We start from the raw sequence: 22076 nt of genomic DNA, 5'->3' as shown, positions 1-22076 counted from the left end.
AATATCTATCTCCTTCACACCTGCCTGTATGTGAGGAATAAAGTAAGGAAAGCTACAGTGATAAAATTTCTTAACAGTAACAGCAGGGAAACTATGGAGGGTCACTGTGACCACAAGGATGGAGGCTGCAGATCATTATTCTAACCATAAGGATGGAGGCTGCAGATCATTATTCTAACCATAAGGATGGAGGCTGCAGATCATTATTCTAACCATAAGGATGGAGGCTACAGATCATTACTCTAACCACAGGGATGAAGGCTACAGATCATTACTCTAACCACAGGGATGGAGGCTGCCGATCATTACTCTAACCACAGGGATGGAGGCTGCAGATCATTACTCTAACCACAGGGATGAAGGCCACAGATCATTACTCTAACCACAGGGATAGAGGCTACAGATCATTACTCTAACCACAGGGATGAAGGCTACAGATCATTACTCTAACCACAGGGATGGAGGCTACAGATCATTACTCTAACCACAGGGATGAAGGCTACAGATCATTACTCTAACCACAGGGATAGAGGCTACAGATCATTACTCTAACCACAGGGATAGAGGCTACAAATCATTACTCTAACCACAGGGATGGAGGCTACAGATCATTACTCTAACCACAGGGATAGAGGTTACAGATCATTACTCTAACCACAGGGATAGAGGCTACAGATCATTACTCTAACCACAGGGATGAAGGCTACAGATCATTACTCTAACCACAGGGATGAAGGCTACAGATCATTACTCTAACCACAGGGATGGAGGCTACAGATCATTACTCTAACCACAGGGATGAAGGCTACAGATCATTACTCTAACCACAGGGATAGAGGCTACAGATCATTACTCTAACCACAGGGATAGAGGCTACAAATCATTACTCTAACCACAGGGATGGAGGCTACAGATCATTACTCTAACCACAGGGATAGAGGTTACAGATCATTACTCTAACCACAGGGATAGAGGCTACAGATCATTACTCTAACCACAGGGATGAAGGCTACAGATCATTACTCTAACCACAGGGATGAAGGCTACAGATCATTACTCTAACCACAGGGATGAAGGCTGCAGATCATTACTCTAACCACAGGGATGAAGGCTACAGATCATTACTCTAACCACAGGGATGGAGGCTACAGATCATTACTCTAACCACAGGGATGAAGGCTACAGATCATTACTCTAACCACAGGGATGAAGGCTACAGATCATTACTCTAACCACAGGGATGAAGGCTACAGATCATTACTCTAACCACAGGGATGAAGGCTGCAGATCATTACTCTAACCACAGGGATGAAGGCTACAGATCATTACTCTAACCACAGGGATGGAGGCTACAGATCATTACTCTAACCACAGGGATGAAGGCTACAGATCATTACTCTAACCACAGGGATGGAGGCTGCAGATCATTACTCTAACCACAGGGATGAAGGCTACAGATCATTACTCTAACCACAGGGATGGAGGCTACAGATCATTACTCTAACCACAGGGATAGAGGTTACAGATCATTACTCTAACCACAGGGATAGAGGCTACAGATCATTACTCTAACCACGGGGATAGAGGCTACAGATCATTACTCTAACCACAGGGATAGAGGCTACAGATTACTCTAACCACGGGGATAGAGGCTACAGATCATTACTCTAACCACAGGGATGGAGGCTACAGATCATTACTCTAACCACAGGGATGGAGGCTACAGATCATTACTCTAACCACAGGGATAGAGGTTACAGATCATTACTCTAACCACAGGGATAGAGGCTACAGATCATTACTCTAACCACAGGGATAGAGGCTACAGATCATTACTCTAACCACAGGGATGGAGGCTACAGATCATTACTCTAACCACAGGGATGGAGGCTACAGATCATTACTCTAACCACAGGGATAGAGGTTACAGATCATTACTCTAACCACAGGGATAGAGGCTACAGATCATTACTCTAACCACAGGGATAGAGGCTACAGATCATTACTCTAACCACAGGGATGGAGGCTACAGATCATTACTCTAACCACAGGGATAGAGGCTACAGATCATTACTCTAACCACAGGGATAGAGGCTACAGATCATTACTCTAACCACAGGGATGGAGGCTACAGATCATTACTCTAACCACAGGGATAGAGGCTACAGATCATTACTCTAACCACAGGGATAGAGGCTACAGATCATTACTCTAACCACAGGGATGGAGGCTACAGATCATAACTCTAACCACAGGGATGGAGGCTACAGACCGAATTCATGACAATCATATACGCAAGACGGAAAGAAAGATCTGGTTGAAAACTTGGGCGACAGCAAACTTTGCAGTGGAGAAGAAACACTGATGACAGCCACGATTGATGGACACACACCACACAAGAGCCTATGTATAAAATTATCGCCTGGCGAATACCAGTAAAGGGGGCTATGCATGGAGTCCTTGATTACACGGAGTGCCACTAAGATTAAGCAGCTCCTGATTTTTTTTTTCAGTAGAGGTATCACTCTGGTTGAAAAACGGGATGGGATACTACTAGCCTTACAGCTGTGTTTTATCTCAGTGTGTGTGAACATAAGACACAAAGTATCATTACCATATATATACAACTTAGCTTAATTAGGAAGGATTATGCAAAGCAATCCATGTACAAATTACTAAGAACAGGTTAGAGAGGATTTCCCATTGCCATACCAAACTTCTGAGTGTAAAACTCGTCATTAAACACAAATTTTGCATCAACAATACAAAGTTTAATAAGTTTAATGATAGTAGGATGTGCCAATGGTAAATCGTAATTGACAAATTCTTCAGATAAGAAATTTAATAAATCATCAACTGAAACTTTCGTAAACAAGGAAGTGACATTAAAACCAACCATGTTAAAATCATTTAAGTCAGTCAAGGTGCTTAATTTATCAACTAAATCTATGTTGTTTTTAACATTAAAGTTAGAAATTATACTCACTAAAAATGGGTATTCTTCTCATGTGCTTTGATCATATAAGAACAGATTTAGTAGCTGTTACAACATCAGCCTAAATATTTAAACATAATTTTTCCATTAAATTTTTTTAATATTCCTCAAGTAGATGATCGACTCCCGACGTTGATGCTCGACTTACGACGTTGATACTCGACTTACGACGTTGATGCTCGACTTACGACGTTGATGCTCGACTTACGACGTTGATACTCGACTTAGGACATCGATGCGTTCCCAAAAATTCATCATAAATCGATTGTTTATTCAAAACGCTTTTATCCCCCTAGAAACTATATAAAATGGATTAATGCATTACCCAGCCTTAGTTTTTCGTTATCTAATTTCAGTTAACATTCCATCAACATAATTTATCCAACATTTTATCCTCAATATGCCTCAGCAGCATAAACAACAAAACACTGTGTTTACTATAAAAAATAATCAAAGGAAAAGAATATAATTAAAATTTCTAACAATAGGTTGCATACAGTGTTTATCTTATATGTTGATCCTGTTTTCCGGACTGGAGAGCATGCTCCTATTTTCTCTCTCTTTTTTTTCAGCGTCGTAACTAGTTACCGCTGTCGGAAATGTGAGTTACTTGTTCGTAAGTGATTAAATGGTTGCAGAAGGCCTGTGTTGTATGTGTGAAACATCGTAAATCAGATCATCTTCAGTCGGAGTTCTACTTATGTTATTATTATATAATTATTATTATTATTATTGTGAGCGGCTCCAGGGGGCTGATGGAGATCAGGGAAGGCTTTGAATAAAACCCTTGTCCACTGAACATAATAAACCATGAATAGACTCATCAGCGAAAGTAAACCTTTAATTGATGGGACGCTATTCAATATATGGGAGGCTATATATGGAAGCCATGATGGAAGGGACTATTAAAATGGAGAAGAATATTGAATGTAATCTTCACGGATGAAAATAAAATAGAATTTTTCAAACTGAAGTTTGAACAAATTAAATTGATTTTGATTTTACTATGACATGCATTTTTGATGTTCTGGTGAGAAACATGAGAGTATCTGTGTTTCCACAGCTCACTCACATGGCCCATAACACTCACTAATTTAACCTGCATTATCCGATAACTGCTTTCACGAAAAAATACAATCTTTGGCACTGGTAAGACAAATACAGTCCGTTTAAAATTGTAATCAAGCTTACAGAAAAGTCTTAAATAGAAAGCAAGCTTCATTACCACGTGGGTAGCCTAGTGGGAACGAACCCAAGGCTATCCACATGGGTAGCCTGGTGGGAACGAACCCAAGGCTATCCACATGGGTAGCCTGGTGGGAACGAACCCATGGCTATTCACGTGGGTAGCCTGGGGCTTACTTTAATACAGAGCCTTATTTATACAGTCATTATTACCTTAGAGGGCAGGTAGGGCCCAAGGGACGCCGCTGCTACTGCTGCTGTAACTGTTGTTGTTGCAGCTGTGGTTGCTGCTGGTGTTGTTGCAGCTGCTGTTGTTGCCGTTGATACTGATGCTCCTGAGTCTGGGGATCCTGCTGCTGCTGCTGCTGCTGCTGCTGCTGCTGCTGCTGGCTCTGGAAGTGTTGCTGATGTTGAGAGCGTTGCTGCTGTGGCTGTTGATAATGTTGTTCTTGATTGACAAAATGCTGCTGCTGCTGCTGTTGTTGGTAAAGTTGCTGTTGAAGATGTTGCGGATGCTGATAATGGTGCTGGGGATGCTGGTAGTGCTGGTAATACTGTTGATGCTCTTCCTTCTGGAGGAGATGCTGCTGATGCTGCTCACGCTGTTGCAACTGCTGTTTCTGTTGTTGTTGCTGCTGCTGCTGCAGCTGTTGTTCTTTCTGCGTCTGCTGCTGGTTCTGCGGCTGTTGTTCCTTCTGCAGCTGCTGCTGTTTCTGCTGAAACTGCTGCTGTTTCTTCTGTAGCAGCAGCGGCTTCTGCTGTTGCAGCTGCTGTTCCTCCTGCTGTTGTTGCTGCAGCAGCTGAGGACGAGGGTGAGGCTGGAGACGACGAATCTTAGGGGAAACGAACATTGCGGGGGATTCTGGCGAGAGAAAAGATCTGATAAAGTGCACTGTGACATGGAATTAATTCTCCCTTCACTCTTTCTTCACTCTGTCTTCACACACGCCCTTCATTCTACCTTTACCCTCACTTTTCCTTCATTTCTAATGCAAAGTATCATTTTTAGGGGCGTTCTACTTAATTTTTAAATAATTTATAAAAAATAATTTGCATGTTGTGTATTGTAATAATTATAGACAGCAACTTTTTATGCCAGCATCGCTGATGAGTAGGTTGCAGATGTATGGTGTAACATATTTACAGGATGGTAGTAGGCTGTGACAACAACCAGTTGTATGGTGTAACATATTTACAGGATGGTAGTAGGCTGTGACAACAACCAGTTGTATGGTGTAACATATTTACAGGATGGTAGTAGGCTGTGGCAACAACCAGTTGTATGGTGTAACATATTTACAGGATGGTAGTAGGTTGTGGCAACAACCAGTTGTATGGTGTAACATATTTACAGGATGGTAGTAGGCTGTGGCAACAACCAGTTGTATGGTGTAACATATTTACAGGATGGTAGTAGGCTGTGGCAACAACCAGTTGTATGGTGTAACATTTACAGGATGGTAGTAGGCTGTGGCAACAACCAGTTGTATGGTGTAACATATTTACAGGATGGTAGTAGGCTGTGACAACAACCAGTTGTATGGTGTAACATATTTACAGGATGGTAGTAGGCTGTGACAACAACCAGTTGTATGGTGTAACATATTTACAGGATGGTAGTAGGCTGTGACAACAACCAGTTGTATGGTGTAACATATTTACAGGATGGTAGTAGGCTGTGACAACAACCAGTTGTATGGTGTAACATATTTACAGGATGGTAGTAGGCTGTGACAACAACCAGTTGTATGGTGTAACATATTTACAGGATGGTAGTAGGCTGTGGCAACAACCAGTTGTATGGTGTAACATATTTACAGGATGGTAGTAGGCTGTGGCAACAACCAGTTGTATGGTGTAACATATTTAAATGGTAGTGGCTGTGGCAACAACCAGTTGTATGGTGTAACATTTACAGGATGGTAGTAGGCTGTGGCAACAACCAGTTGTATGGTGTAACATATTTACAGGATGGTATGTAGGTTGCAACAAGTTGTTGGATAACATATTCTAACACAACACCAGTTGTAGATATTTACAGGGGTAGTAGGCATGTATGATATTTACAGGATTTAGTAAACAACCAGTGATGTGAGTTTGGCTTATGAGATAAAACTGAAGAAACTAAAAATGAGAAAATTTAAAAATAGGAATCTGATTTGTGCATGTAGGTTGCCATCTAACACCACTAGTATGGATTTTTGTAAGTGATGGAAATAGTGTAATTTTAGTAAAGTGCCTATTGTGAATTTTTATTGTACGTATTAATATCTTTCTATGGTGAACAATAATAGTTAAATGAATTTTGAATTCTATCTTCAACAATTTTAATATTTAATAATTGGAAATGGTATATATATATATATATATATATATATATATATATATATATATATATATATATATATATATATATATATATATATATATATATATATATAACAGTAAAGTTGAGTTTGAAGAAAATAACTCATTGCCTTTTCTAGATGTTTTAATTATTAAGGGTAATAATGAATTCAAATTTAAAATTTACAGAAAACCTACAAATACTGTTCCTATGTCCACTATTATTCCTCGCATCAAGATAGAGTCAAACTGTCTGTTTTCTCATCAATGTTTTTGAGAGCTTTACGAATTTGTAGTCCTGAGTTCATAGATGAGGAAATATCCAAAATTTATGAAATAGGTAATGATTTAAAATACCCAAGAAATGTAATTGATAAATCTTTTAAAGTTGCTAGAAATACTTTTTACAATCCAAAAAGGGACAACCAGTCTTATTCAACTAAAAATATGTTGGTTCTCCCTTACCATGAAAACTTGGTTGATATGCCTTCTCTTCTTAAGACTTTTAATATTAAAGTTGTATTCAAAAATCTTGATACAGTAAAAAAAACTTTTGATAAAGAATTCCCCCCAAAATGCTGATGGATGTGTCTATAAGATTCCTTGTAAAATTTGCGATAAAGTTTATAACGGTCAAACTGGTAAAAATCTCGAACTAAGATTAAAACAACATAAATATAGCATTAGAATTGGACAAGATTCCAATGCTCTATTTATTCATGTAAGAGATTTTAACCATCCAATTGATTTTCAAAAAGTTGAGAAAGTAGTATCAAGCAAGTCCATGGTCGACAGGAATATAATTGAATCTTGTTTCATAAAAAGCAGCTTTGACAATAATATGAATATTTCCTTTGGTTTATATAAATTAGATCCATTTATAATTAATAGAATTTGGGAAGAATTTAATAATACACTGGACAAATAATAATTTTTAAATTTTCTTGGGTAGAATAGTTTGTGGGTGAGTTGTGCAAAGGACCTATCGAAGTTGGGTCGGCGCGCGTCAGGTGTTTAACCGTTGTGGGATCTGATAGTGAGGTGCTGGCCAGACTCCTTATATAGCTTCCTTGGATGCTTTACTTTCATAGTTCCTTGATAATGTGAGTAGTTACAAAAGCGCTTGGAATTTCTCTATTCTTTCAGAGTGGTTGTTTTGCATATTCTGAAATCACCTGTTTACTGTGATCTTATTGCATATATATATATATATATATATATATATATATATATATATATATATATATATATATATATATATATATATATATATATATATATATATATATATATATACTCACCTATATTTAGTTCCAAGGGTCGACACAGCTCCTGGCCTTATCTGTGTTTTTAGTGTGTGTTTGTGTATTATTGAAGGGTTAACAATATTTAAGGTAATGGTCTGAAGAAGTATATGTATGGTGTCAGTGTATAGTGATGCTATGGTGGCAGGTTGTAACACGTTCTATCTTCACTCTGCCTTCACTCTATCTTTATTCTTTAATCATGCTCTCAATGTTCATTTTACCTTTACTGCCCCACCACCACCACCACCACCACCACCACCACCACCACCCCACCACCACCACCACCACCACCACCACCACCACCACCACCACCACCACCACCACCCCACCACCACCACCACCACCACCACCACCACCCCACCACCACCACCACCACCACCACCACCACCACCACCACCACCACCCCACCACCACCACCCCCACCACCACCACCCCACCACCACCACCACCACCACCACCACCACCACCACCACCACCACCACCACCACCCCACCACCACCACCACCACCACCACCACCACCACCACCACCACCACCACCCCACCACCACCACCACCACCACCACCACCACCACCACCACCACCACCACCACCACCACCACCCCACCACCACCACCACCACCACCACCACCACCACCACCACCACCCCACCACCACCACCACCACCACCACCACCACCCCACCACCACCACCACCACCACCACCATGCTATCTTCACTCTACCTTAGTCTACCTTCACTCTACCTTAGTCTACCTTCACTCTACATTAACTCTGACTTCACTTTCTTCAGTTACTCGGAGATAAGATAAAATATAAGTAAATTTCTCCCCACTGCTGAAAATATGGTAATGACAAAGATGCCGGTTTATTTAAGAACATAAGAACTTAAGAAAGAAGGAACACTGCAACAGGCCTACTGGCCTATGCGAGGCAGCTCCAATTCTCCCACCGGCTTAAGCCAATACCTTCACTTAGTGCGGTCAGACACGACACTTAAGGGAGGGGCAGCGCATCCGACCTAGTAGCACAAGCTAGTCAGGTCCAACTCATACCCACCCACACCCACTCATGTATTTATCCAACCTATTTTTAAAACTATATAACGTCTTAGCTTCTATGACAGTACTCGGGAGTTTGTTCCACTCATCCACAACTCTATTACCAAACCAGTGCTTTCCTATATCCTTCCTGAATCCGAATTTTTCCAATTTAAAGAAAGCCATTGCTGCGAGTCCTATCTATGTTAGATATTTTCAGAACGCTATTTACATCCCCTTTATTAATTCCTGTTTTCCATTTATACACCTCAATCATATCCCCCCTAATTCTACACCTTTCAAGAATGCAGATTCAGGGCCCTCAGTCTATCCTCATAGGGAAGATTTCTGATACATGGGATCATCTTTGTCATCCTCCTCTGTACGTTTTCCAGTGCATTTATATCCATTCTGTTATATGGTGACCAGAACTGAGCAGCATAGTCTAAATGAGGCCTAACCAAGGATATATAGAGTTGACGAACAACCTGAGGACTTCTATTATTTATACTTCTTGATATGAAGCCAAGGATTCTGTTAGCTTTATTTCTCAGTAAACAGTTAAAAAAAACCACCGTTGCATCTACCTTCATTCTACTGAATTTATTTTGGTCAACCAATTTTAGGTGACATGCAGTAGGTGAAGTGTATATTTGAAACAGATTTATTTTCAAAGTATCATGGGAGATTTTATATGAAATAGATTTTCAGTATATCCAGAGCAGTATGATTCATATGTGAGTATGAGAGGTTGATACTTTACCTCATACACAGCAGTATGACAGGCATCAGCATAACAGTCATCAGCATGACAGGCATCAGCATGATAAGCATCAGCATGACAGTCATCAGCATGATAGGCATCAGCATGACAGGTATCAGCATGATAGGCATCAACATGACAGGCATCAGCATGACAGTCATCAGCATGACAGTCATCAGCATGACAGTCATCAGCATGACAATCATCAGCATGATAGGCTTCAGCATGACAGGTATCAGCATGATAGGCATCAGCATGACAGTCATCAGCATGACAGGCATCAGCATGATAGGCATCAGCATGACAGGCATCAGCATGACAGGCATCAGCATGACAGTCATCAGCATGATAGGCATCAGCATGACAGTCATCAGCATGACAGTCATCAGCATGACAGTCATCAGCATGATAGGCATCAGCATGACAGGTATCAGTATGATAGGCATCAGCATGACAGGCATCAGCATGATAGGCATCAGCATGGCAGGCATCAGCATGACAGGCATCAGCACAATAGGCATCAGCATGACAGGCATCAGCATGATAGGCATCAGCATGATAGGCATCAACATGATAGGCATCAGCATGACAGGCATCAGCATGGCAAGCATCAGCATGGCAGTCATCAGCAAGATAGACATCAGCATGACAGGCATCAGCAAGATAGACATCAGCATGATAGGCATCAGCATGATAGGCATCAGCATGACAGGCATCAGCATGACAAACATCAGCAAAACAGGCATCAGCATAACAGGCGTCAGCATGACAGGCATCAGCATGATAGGCATCAGCATGACAGGCGTCAGCATGACAGGCGTCAGCATAACAGGCATCAGCATGGCAGGCGTCAGCATGACAGGCATCAGCATGACAGGCATCAGCATGACAGGCATCAGCATGACAGGCATCAGCATGACAGGCGTGATGATAACTAATGCAGTAACGTGAGAAGAAATGCATTATGATAGGAAATACTGTGTCAGGTGTGTGACACAAGTATGACAGGTATGACACAAGTATGACACATATGGCAGGAGCTTGAGAGGTGAGCGACCAAATACATGACAGGTGTGCGACCGACAGGTGTGTGACAAGTACGTGACATGTGTGACGGGTGCGTGACAGGTGTGTGACAGGTGTAACAAACCTACTGGTCCTGAGGTGTCTGGGTGGGCGGCGGTGGTGCGGGGGCGGGTGGGGGTGGGCGTCGGGGGGAGCCATGACCCCGGGGTAATGCTCATCCCGACACGTTCCGAACGCCACTCCAACCTCCGACCCCCGACTGTCTCCCTCGCTCTGTAAACATCAACATCATCAGCTGTGTGTAAGATCAACATCAGTCGAGTAAACATTGATATTATTAGCCAAGTAAACATCAACATTGCCAGCTGTATAAACATCAACATTACCAGCTGTGAGTATATTAACATTGCCAGCTGTGCGTATATTAGCATTGCCAGCTGTGAGTATATTAATATTGCCAACTGTGAGTATATCAACTTAATGAGCTGTATATATAGGAACATTCAAGCTGTATAAACATCAACATTACCAGCTGTATAAACATCAACATTACCAGCTGTATAAACATCAACATTACCAGCTGTATAAACATCAACATTACCAGCTGTATAAACATCAACATTACCAGCTGTGTTACAGTCAGCTTATCAATGTATTTAGTTTACTAAGCTAATGAAGGCAAGAACAAGATTATTTTATTATTATTATTATTATTATTATTTTTATTATTATTATTATTCACAGGGAAGCATTAAGCCCGCAGGGAACAAACAGTATCTGAGAATTTAGAAATGAATGAAGAAAGAGGCTGGTTAAAGTATAACTTACTAAGTTACGACATTGTAGCAGTGTATAATTTACTAAGTTAGAAGAGTGTGGCAGTGTATAATTTACTAAGTTAGAAGAGTGTGGCAGTGTATAATTTACTAAGTCAGGAGAGTGTGGCAATGTATAATTAAGTTAGAAGAGGGTGGCAATGTATAACTTAATAAGTTAGGAGAGTGTGGCAGTGTACAACTTACTAAGTCAGGAGAGTGTGGCAATGTATAACTAAGTTAGGAGAGTGTGGCAGTGTATAACTTACTAAGTTAGAAGAGTGTGGCAGTGTATAATTTACTATGTTAGGAGAGTGTGACAGTCTATGACTTACTAAGTTAGGAGACTGTGGCAGTGTATAACTTACTAAGTTAGGAGAGTGTGGCAATGTATAACTTACCAAGTTAGAAGAGTGTGGCAGTCTATGACTTAATAAGCTAGGAAACTGTGGCAGTGGATAACTTACTAAGTTTGATGAGTGTGGCAGTGTATAACTTACTAAGTTGGGAGAGTGTGGCAGTGTATAACTTACTAAGTTAGAAGAGTGTGGCAGTGTATGACTTACTATGTTAGGAGAGCATAGCACTGAATAACTTGCTAAGTTAGGAGACTCTGGCAGTATATAACCAAGTTACGAAAATCTTGCAGTGTATAACTTACTAATTTAGGAGAGTATAGCGTTGAATAACTTACTAAGTTAGGAAGCTCTGGCAGTGTATAGCTTACTAAGTTAGGAGAATGTGGCAGTGTATAACTTACTAAGTCAGGAGAGTGTGGCAGTGTATAACTTACTAAGTTAAGAGAGCGTGGCAGTGTATAACTTACTAAGAGAGTGTGGTAATATATAACTTACTAAGTTAGGAGAGTGTGGCAGTGTATAACTTACTAAGTTAGGAGAGTGTGGCAGTGTATAACTTACTAAGTTAAGAGAGTGTGGTAATATATAACTTACTAAATTAGGAGAGTGTGGCACTCAATAACTTACTAAGTTAGGAGTGTGTGGGAGTGTATAACTTACTAAGTTAGGAGAGTGTGGCAGTGTATAACTTACTAAGTTAAGAGAGTGTGGTAATATATAACTTACTAAGTTAAGAGAGTGTGGTAATATATAACTTACTAAGTTAGGAGAGTGTGGGAGTGTATAACTTACTAAGTTAGGAGAGTGTGGCAGTGTATAACTTACTAAGTTAAGAGAGTGTGGTAATATACAACTTACTAAGTTAAGAGAGTGTGGTAATATATAACTTACTAAGTTAGGAGAGTGTGGGAGTGTATAACTTACTAAGTTAAGAGAGTGTGGTAATATATAACTTACTAAATTAGGAGAGTGTGGCACTCAATAACTTACTAAGTTAGGAGTGTGTGGGAGTGTATAACTTACTAAGTTAGGAGAGTGTGGCAGTGTATAACTTACTAAGTTAAGAGAGTGTGGTAATATATAACTTACTAAGTTAAGAGAGTGTGGTAATATATAACTTACTAAGTTAGGAGAGTGTGGGAGTGTATAACTTACTAAGTTAGGAGAGTGTGGAAGTGTATAACTTACTAAGTTAAGAGAGTGTGGTAATATATAACTTACTAAGTTAGGAGAGTGTGGAAGTGTATAACTTACTAAGTTAAGAGAGTGTGGTAATATATAACTTACTAAGTTAGGAGAGTGTGGCAGTGTATAACTTACTAAGGAGAGTGTGGGAGTGTATAACTTACTAAGTTAGGAGAGTCGACATCATGGATAGAGGGAGCTTGGTACACTAGGGCGGTGAAGGCTTTCTGGCCGCGGGGTTGTGGATGGTGGGCGTGTGTGGGCGGTGAGGGCGGGGCGGGGGGCGGTGGGCTGCCCCCGCCCATCTGGAAGGTCGCTGTAGCATAGGGGTACAGATCCTCCTCGCTGTAGTCTCCTGTAGCAACAACCAAGACACTCTCAGGATCATCATTCATCCTACCTAGGATGTCAGGGTAAGGGGAAAACTTACGTATGTTAGGGTGAGGGGAAAACTTACGTAGGATGCTAGGATGAGGGGAAAACTTACGTAGGATGCTAGGGTGAGGGGAAAACTTACGTATGTTAGTGTGAGGGGAAAACTTACGTAGGATGCTAGAGTGAGGGGAAAACTTACGTAGGATGCTAGGGTGAGGGGAAAACTTACGTATGTCAGGGTGAGGGGAAAACTTACGTAGGATGCTAGGGTGAGGAACGACTCGTGTACGATGTCAGGGTGAGGACCAACTCAGGGTATCAGGGTCAAAGACTAAACATAGTCGTTAAAATATCAGGGTCAACCCTGCTAGATTATCAGGGTGAAGAACATCCCAGGAGTAACATCCAAGCCACGACCATCCTAGTCATCCTATCACGGACAACGAAGAATGAATAGAAGTCAGTGATAACTCCTATATATGGTGAAGAATTGAGACACTTGTGCAGCATTAGGGAATCTTTATTAAAGAAACGTTTCGCCAAACAGTGGCTTCATCAGTCCAGTACAAAGCAGGAAGGTATAAGGTGAGGAGGAGTTTGAGGTAGTCAGTCCCTCAGCCTGGAATCGATGTGTTCAGTACATCACTCTTGTAGGAAGTACTGTGATCCCGCCTCCTGTTTCGACTCACCTGACTGCAGTATATAAGCCACCTCTCTGGCCCTATGCTGCACTTCCTACAAGAGTGATGGACTGAACACATCGATTCCAGTCTGAGGGACTGATTACCTCAAACTCCTCTTCACCTCATACCTTCCTGCTTTGTATTCCATGGACTGATAAAGCCACTGTTTGGCGAAGCGTTTCTTCAATAAAGATTCTCTAATGTTGGATAAGTGTTTCAATTCTTCAACTTGTCGGTTTTCAAAGCCATTCATCACAACTCATATATATGTATATATATATATATATATATATATATATATATATATATATATATATATATATATATAACAGAAGGTGAAGTAACAACTTGTATAAGCTATCAGCATACACCTTAAAGAGTATTAAACACACGTCTCAAAATTTACTAGGGCCACATTGGCTCTTCTTGTGTGTATGTGTGTGTGTGTGTGTGTGTGTGTGTGTGTGTGTGCGTGTGTGTGTGTGTGTGTGTGTGTGTGTGTGTGTGTGTGTGAACAAGCATCAATAACAAAGACACAAGTCTTTATTTGGAAAACGGTTTCGTCAACATGGAGCTGAGAGAAGGGGGGGTCTGGCCACCAAGATTTGTTTAAAGACTTGAAAAAACATTACTAAGACTGAAACTGTGACCGTATAAAGGCTTCTTTTGCGGGAATGCTTCAGTGATTAAGTTGGCGAAGAACAGAAACAGAGGTTTTATTGATTCCCGAAGACAAAGCCTATTAATTTTTTGTCTGGTAGAGACCAAAAATATTTCTTTAATAATGCTTCATTATGATACCCATTAGTTTTTGACTTGACGAAAACAAAAATGAGAATTTCGTAGATGCCTGAAATCAGTCCCACTGAAAACTTAGTTTACTGCTTAAGGTTAAAATCCTTTAGCTTTTGTCTGTCTGAGGATAAGAGGCGGCATTTTACACCTGCTAGTGAGGGAAGAAGTAAAGACAGGTGTAATAAGAAATCGAAGGACACAGCTGCGTGTATGACTACCGTTGTTGTCCCTCAGGTCCTGCTGCTGCTGCTGCTGCTGGGGAGGGGTTGGTGCCGGTCTCCTGACGGTGGTGTAGACATCCTCCCTCGCTTGCATAGCTGACGTCTTCTCCTCGGCAGCGTCCATGACTGCGTCAGGCAGTTCCTTCTGTGATGGCGTGCTGGAGGGACCTGGACAGGGCAACAACACCTTAACATCTCCAACACTACTTTCAGCCTCACCAACAGTAACTCTTCCAGCACTACAGCCAACCTCACCAGTAACACTACATACAGCCTCTCCACCACCTCCAGAAATACTGTTATTATCTGTATTTTATATGTTGGAAACATTTATTTTTCTCGTTACTACTTATTCATGGAACAATGAGGCATCAAGAAATAAACATAACAAAAAAAAAAATACAAACTTTTAGGAATAATATGAATGAATGATAATATTTAAGAAATTGGCACCTAGTACAGAATATAAATATAATTAAAATACATTATGTACAAGCGAGGACATCACACACACACACACAAAAAAAAAAAGGCACTAACGTTTCCTGAGGCAGACACAGACTGTGGTGAGGGTGAGGATGAGTGCCAGGCCTGAGACGGCACCTGGCACCAGCACCCGGGGGTCACGCCACACGGGGGAGCTGGAAGCCTGACTGCCCCACACGCCTCCGCCCACGCCCGCGCCCGCGCCTCCTGGAAGACACACATATACCTAGAAGTCACCAACACTAATGTTTTCTACATGTATAGTACATATCCTGGATCTGAGGTACACGTATCATTGACCTGTGGAACACATGTGACTTTTACTCTGCCATGATGATCTTTTATCTTGTTTATGTAAATTTCTGTGAAAAAACAATTTAAATTCCCAAAAAATACAAGAAAAAAGAACTAAAAAAAAAGGTGTCTTTAACTTCTACAACACATCAATGGCTATTCACCACTGCTAATGTTTACCCTCCAGTGGGTGTGAAAGTGACAACGCTGTGTGATAGAAGAGCAATGGACGTACCTGCGTTGGCGTAGGCGGGCGTGGTGACAGTGTACTGGGCGGGTGTGGCTCCTGCAGAGTTGTGAGCGGTGACTCTCAGCAGGTAGCGGCCGCCAGCTTCCAGACCGCCCACGGCGAAGGTGCGGCTGGGCGGCACCTCGCTGCCCACTGCCGGATATAACTTGCTTTATTGACTACTTATATTTACACGTTAAGTAAAATTCTGGAACGAAAAGGCACTCGTTGAGGAACAAGATCCTACAGGAGCAACATTTAGCTCAATGCAAAACCTCGTCATTTTTTCACTATTTTCTTCTGTAAGTCATCTGGAATCACTGTTACACACCGTCACCTTTTGCAGTGAATAATAACTTACCGGTATATTAGTTATGCTTGGGATATATTTTTAAATTGAACACTGTAACCTCACAACTAACTCACGTATTAAAGAGCAAGCCAGACAATGTTTCGTTTTTTTTCTGAAATATTATCAAGTCGAGTGGAGTGACGATGGCTCAGGATGGACTGAGACATCGTCGAGTTTCATCTCTAATTTGTGTGATAATCGTGAATTGTTCCGTGAATAGCAGTGTGACTTTAAATTTTGCTGTATTGTGTAGTTATGGCATTATCTGCCATGACGATCAGTACTGTAGTCAAATGTCGTGCAATATTTGTGGTCCAGTGGTCAGTGTTTCAGTGGGCTTATCAGTGGTCCACTGGGTCGTGGTCCAGAGTGGCTTACCTGTGGTCCAGTGAGTGGTGGAGTCTCTGCGGTACTGGACGCTAAAATGAGTGATGGGGCAGCCTCCGTCACCCCACTGGGCCAGGTACAGTGTGGCCTGGGAACTGTTGGTCGTCACGAACTGGAACTGTGGAGGAGCCTCGGGAGGTCGTCCCTTGGTGCGGGCTGCCTCTGTCGACGACACTGAACTCGTCCCTGTGTAGACCAGAGTAAACACGACGGATAAGTCCCTCTACATTCTACATACAGTCACTAACTACCGTTTACCAGAAAATCTTTCTTTACTAATTAGTAATAATTATTAAGTGGTTATACTGTGTGTTGTATTAATTTATGTGGATGTGAGTGGCGAGGTAGAGTGATGTACTTACCTACGTGGTTGTGCATGGTAAGGTAGAGTGTTGTACTGACCTATGTGGTTGTCGATGGTAATGTAGAGTGTACTGACCTATGTGGTTGTGGATGGTGAGGTGGAGTGATGTACTAACCTATGTGGTTGTGAGCGGTGAGGTAGAAGTGATGCAGTGTGCCACAACGGAGATCTCTGGCAGTGAAGGATCTCTGGTCACCATCCACTGCTGCTCTTAACCATTCCCCGCCAGCTGACCTGTCCACCACACACTCATTAGTCCACTGTATTGATGGTCTGGCTTGTACTGAACTAGTGGTGTACTAGTACTGGATTTGCACTGTACTGGCACTGCATTGACACTACTGGCACTGTACCAGCACTGTACTGGCACTGTATTGGCACAGTGCTAGCACTGTATTAGCACTGTACTAGCGCTGCACTGGCACTACTGGCACTGTTCCAGCACTGTACTGACACTGTAATGGCACAGTGCTAGCACTGCATTAGCACTGTACTGGCACTGTTCCAGCACTGTACTGGCACTGTATTGGCACAGTGCTAGCAGTGTACTAGCACTGCTCTGGCACTGTCCTGTCACAGAACCATCACTAAACTAGCACTGTATTGGCACTGAATTAGCACTGTATTGGCACTGTACCAGCACTTTACTAGCACTGTTTTGACACTGAACTAGCACTGTACTGACACTGTACTGACACTGTACTGACACTGTATTGACACTGTACTACCACTGTATTGGCACTGTACCTGCACTGTACCAGCACTACACCAGCACTGTACCAGCACTACAGTGTTACACAATAAAGACGGCAGTAGCCAGTAGACCAGAACATTACTACACATCAACTGCATTAAAATGTATTTTAATATTAAGATAAAATCATAAAGAACACTTAATACCCCTAGCGCACACAAACACACACACACACACACACACACACACACACATACACAAACACACACAGAGGTAATGAGAGGAGGAAAGGGCAAAATCAGTGTTTATCCATGGGCTTCAGGAGAGAGAGGAAAGGACACACACTGAAAGACGGCAGGCAGAAAGAAAGGAGATTGAGAACATCATCACAGAAATAGGTGAAGAAGACATGGACGAGATTGTAAATTTTCAGAGAATAGGGGGGTACCTGAAGGGGAGAAAACGACTGATCAAGCTGGTTCTCAGGACAGAAACAGCGCAGAACAGGATCTTCCAAGAGAAACCACGGTTGAAGTACTCGGAAGAGTACAAGAGGATGTTCTTAGACAGAGACAGAACACAAACAGAGCGACAGCAGCTGAGGGAGAGGACAAAAAAGCGAAAGGAGCTAGGTAAGGAGACAAGGACGGAACCAGCGGAGGTCAATCAGAGCAGCACAGAGCAGCAAGGGCAAGCACACACAGAACCATCCTCAGAACCCCACAACATATCACACCATCCCAACACTACAATCTACAATCCATACTCACAGCTTCCACCCAACACCCAGCTATAGAATCCCATAGTACGCTACCAGGTCTCCCACCCTCACAAACCCCCCAAACTAGAGTGTTGGAGAGGAAACTGAAGGTATGGTACACAAATGCTGATGGAATAACAAGTGGGAGGAGTGGAACGAAAGAGTTAAAGAGGCATCACCAGACATCATAGCTCTCACAGAAACCAAGCTTACAGGTATGATAAAAGATGCCATCTTTCCAATGGGATACCAGATCCTGAGGAAAGACAGAGGGAACAGGGGGGGGTGAAGGAGTGGCACTGCTGATCAAAAACCGACGAAATTTTGATGAGCTGGAGAGAGGAGTCAGTGGAGAAGCAAGCGATTACATAGCAGGAATGCTTCACTCTGGAGGTCCCAAAGTGGTAATTGCAGTGATGTATAACCCACCACAGAACAGCAGGAGGCCAAGGCAAGAGTATGAGAGCAATAGAGCGATGGTTGACACACTGGCTGCAGTGGCCAGAAGAGCTCATGCATGCAGGGCAAAGCTCCTGATCATGGGTGACTTTAACCACAAGGAAATCGATTGGGAGAACTTGGACCCACATGGGGGCCAAGATACATGGAGGGCTAAGATGATGGAGGTGGTACTGGAAAACTTCATGTACCAACACGTAAGGGACACTACAAGAGAGAGAGAGAAGAGGATGAACCAGCAAGACTGGACCTAGTATTCACCTTGAGTAGTGCAGATATTAAGGACATCACATACGAAAGACCACATGGGGCCAGCGATCACCTGGTTTTAAGCTTAGAATACACAGTAGAGCTACAAGTAGAGGGGGAAGCAGGAAGGCCAGGGCGAATGAAGCCAAACTACAAGAAAGGGGACTACACAGGAATGAGGAACTTCCTGAACGGGGTTCAGTGGGACAGAGAACTGGCAGGGAAGCCAATTAATGAGATGATGGAATATGTAACAACCATGTGAAGGAGGCCTAGGAGAGGTTTGTACCCAAGGGTAACAGGAGTAATGAAAAAGCCAGGATGAGCCCATGGTTCACCCAAAGGTGCAGGGAGGCAAAAACCAAGTGTGCTAGGGAATGGAAGAAATATAGAAGGCAAAGGACCCAGGAGAATAAGGAGAGCAGTCATAGAGCCAGAAATGAATATGCACAGATAAGAAGGGAGGCCCAACGACAATATGAAAACGACATAGCAGCGAAAGCCAAATCGGACCCGAAGCTGTTATACAGCCACATCAGGAGGAAAACAACAGTCAAGGACCAGGTAATCAGGCTAAGGAAGGAAGGAGGAGAGACAACAAGAAATGACCATGAAGTATGTGAGGAACTCAACAAGAGATTCAAGAGGAGAGAGGGGGCTCCAGAAAGACGGAGAGATGGGGTACACCACCAAGTGCTGAACACAATACACACAACCGAGGAAGACGTGAAGAGGCTTCTGAGTTACCTAGATACCTCAAAGACAATGGGGCTGGATAACATCTCTCCATGGGTCCTGAGAGAGGGAGCAGAGGCGCTATGTGTACCCCTAACAACAATATTCAATACATCTATCGAAACAGGGAGATTGCCTGAGGCACTGAAGACAGCAAATGTAGTCCCAATCTTTAAAAAAAGAGACAGACATGAAGCACTAAACTACAGACCAGTGTCACTGACTTGTATAGTATGCAAAGTCATGGAGAAGATTATCATGAGAAGAGTGGTGGAACACCTAAAAAGGAATGATCTCATTAACAGCAGCCAACATGGTTTCAGGGACGAGAAATCCTGTGTTACAAACCTACTGGAGTTCTATGACATGGTGACAGCAGTAAGACAAGAGAGAGAGGGGTGGGTGGATTGCATTTTCTTGGACTGCAAGAAGGCGTTCGACACAGTTCCACACAAGAGATTAGTGCAAAAACTGGAGGACCAAGCAGGGATAACAGGGAAAGCACTACAGTGGATCAGGGAATACTTGTCAGGAAGACATACATACGCATACACACACACACACACACACACACACACACACACACACACACACACACACACACACACACACACACACACACACACACACACACACGAGGTGACCCTGTTTGCAGATGACGTGAAGTTGATGAGAAGAATTCATTCGATCGAAGAAAAGGCAGAACTACAAAGGGATCTGGACAGGCTGCAGACCTGGTCCAGCAATTAGCTCCTGGAGTTCAATCCCAGCAAGTGCAAAATCATGAAGATTGGGGAAGGGCAAAGAAGACCGCAGACGGAATACAATCTAGGGGGGCCAGAGACTACAAACCTCACTCAAGAAAAAAGATCTTGGGGTGAGTATAACACCAGGCACATCTCCTGAAGCGCACATCAACCAAATAACTGCTGTAGCAAATGGGCGCCTAGCAAACCTCAGAACAACATTCCGACATCTTAATAAGGAATCGTTCAGGACCTTGTACACCGTGTACGTTAGGCCCATATTGGAGTATGCGGCACCAGTTTGGAACCCACACCTAGCCAAGCACGTAAACTAGAGAAAGTGCAAAGGTTTGCAACAAGACTAGTCCCAGAGCTAAGAGGTATGTCCTACGAGGAGAGGTTAAGGGAAATCAACCTGATGACACTGGAGGATAGGAGAGATAGGGGAGACATGATAACGACATACAAAATACTGAGAGGAATTGACAAGGTGGACAAAGACAGGATGTTCCAGAGATGGGACACAACAACAAGAGGACACAGTTGGAAGTTGAAGACACAGATGAATCACAGGGATGTTAGGAAGTATTTCTTCACCACAGAGTAGTCAGGAAGTGGAATAGTTTGAGAAGCTATGTAGTAGAGGCAGGATCCATACACAGCTTTAAGCAGAGGTATGATAAAGCTCACGATTCAGGGAGAGTGACCTAGTAGCGACCAGTGAATAGGCGAGGCCAGGAGCTTGGACTCGGCCCCTGCAACCTCAACTAGGTGAGTACAACTAGGTGAGTACATACAGAAGTATTCATGTGGGAGAATGTACTTTACGGCTATTCTCTAGAGGGAAGTAGGAGGGAGAGAGTAAAGAAAGAGAGAGAGAGAGAGAGAGAGAGAGAGAGAGAGAGAGAGAGAGAGAGAGAGAGAGAGAGAGAGAGAGAGAGAGAGAGAGAAAGGGAAGGGGGGAGGGAGGGTGGACTTACCTATAGTGGAGGGTGGCTCCTTGGAGTGCTGCTCCACCGTTGTCCTCAACACTCCACTGGACTCTGATGGAGGACGAGGTTGTCTCTGTGACGTGAAGTAATGGTGCTGAAGGTGGCACTGTCGGAGACATAAGTTCATATTACTGTCCTGCTGCAGGTAGTGACCTACTGTGACTCAGAGAACCGACCTACTGTGACCACGGGCACCGACCTACCGTGACCTAGGGCACTGACCTACTGTTATCCAAGG

General features: G+C 42.7%; 1 protein-coding gene across 2 annotated transcripts in view; it reads right to left on the bottom strand.

The window, feature by feature from the left end:
* Positions 1 to 4873: 4873 nt before the first annotated feature.
* LOC128684071 (cell adhesion molecule Dscam2) overlaps positions 4874 to 22076 on the bottom strand; it is a 642309-nt gene continuing 625106 nt past the window's right edge. For both annotated transcript variants that reach the window (XM_070091014.1, XM_070091022.1), the window contains exons 27-35: positions 21827 to 21944; positions 17319 to 17437; positions 16831 to 17025; positions 16107 to 16253; positions 15632 to 15784; positions 15089 to 15259; positions 13182 to 13372; positions 10783 to 10931; positions 4874 to 5042 (exon numbers count right to left, since the gene is read on the bottom strand). In XM_070091014.1, the coding sequence (XP_069947115.1) occupies positions 5015 to 5042; positions 10783 to 10931; positions 13182 to 13372; positions 15089 to 15259; positions 15632 to 15784; positions 16107 to 16253; positions 16831 to 17025; positions 17319 to 17437; positions 21827 to 21944 (1271 nt within the window). In that variant the 3' untranslated portion in view covers positions 4874 to 5014. The remainder of the gene's footprint in view (positions 5043 to 10782; positions 10932 to 13181; positions 13373 to 15088; positions 15260 to 15631; positions 15785 to 16106; positions 16254 to 16830; positions 17026 to 17318; positions 17438 to 21826; positions 21945 to 22076) is intronic.

The sequence above is a fragment of the Cherax quadricarinatus genome, chromosome 3 (assembly GCF_038502225.1).
Source record: "Cherax quadricarinatus isolate ZL_2023a chromosome 3, ASM3850222v1, whole genome shotgun sequence".
Lineage (NCBI taxonomy): Eukaryota > Metazoa > Arthropoda > Malacostraca > Decapoda > Parastacidae > Cherax > Cherax quadricarinatus.
This window is presented reverse-complemented; position numbering and strand designations above follow the sequence as displayed.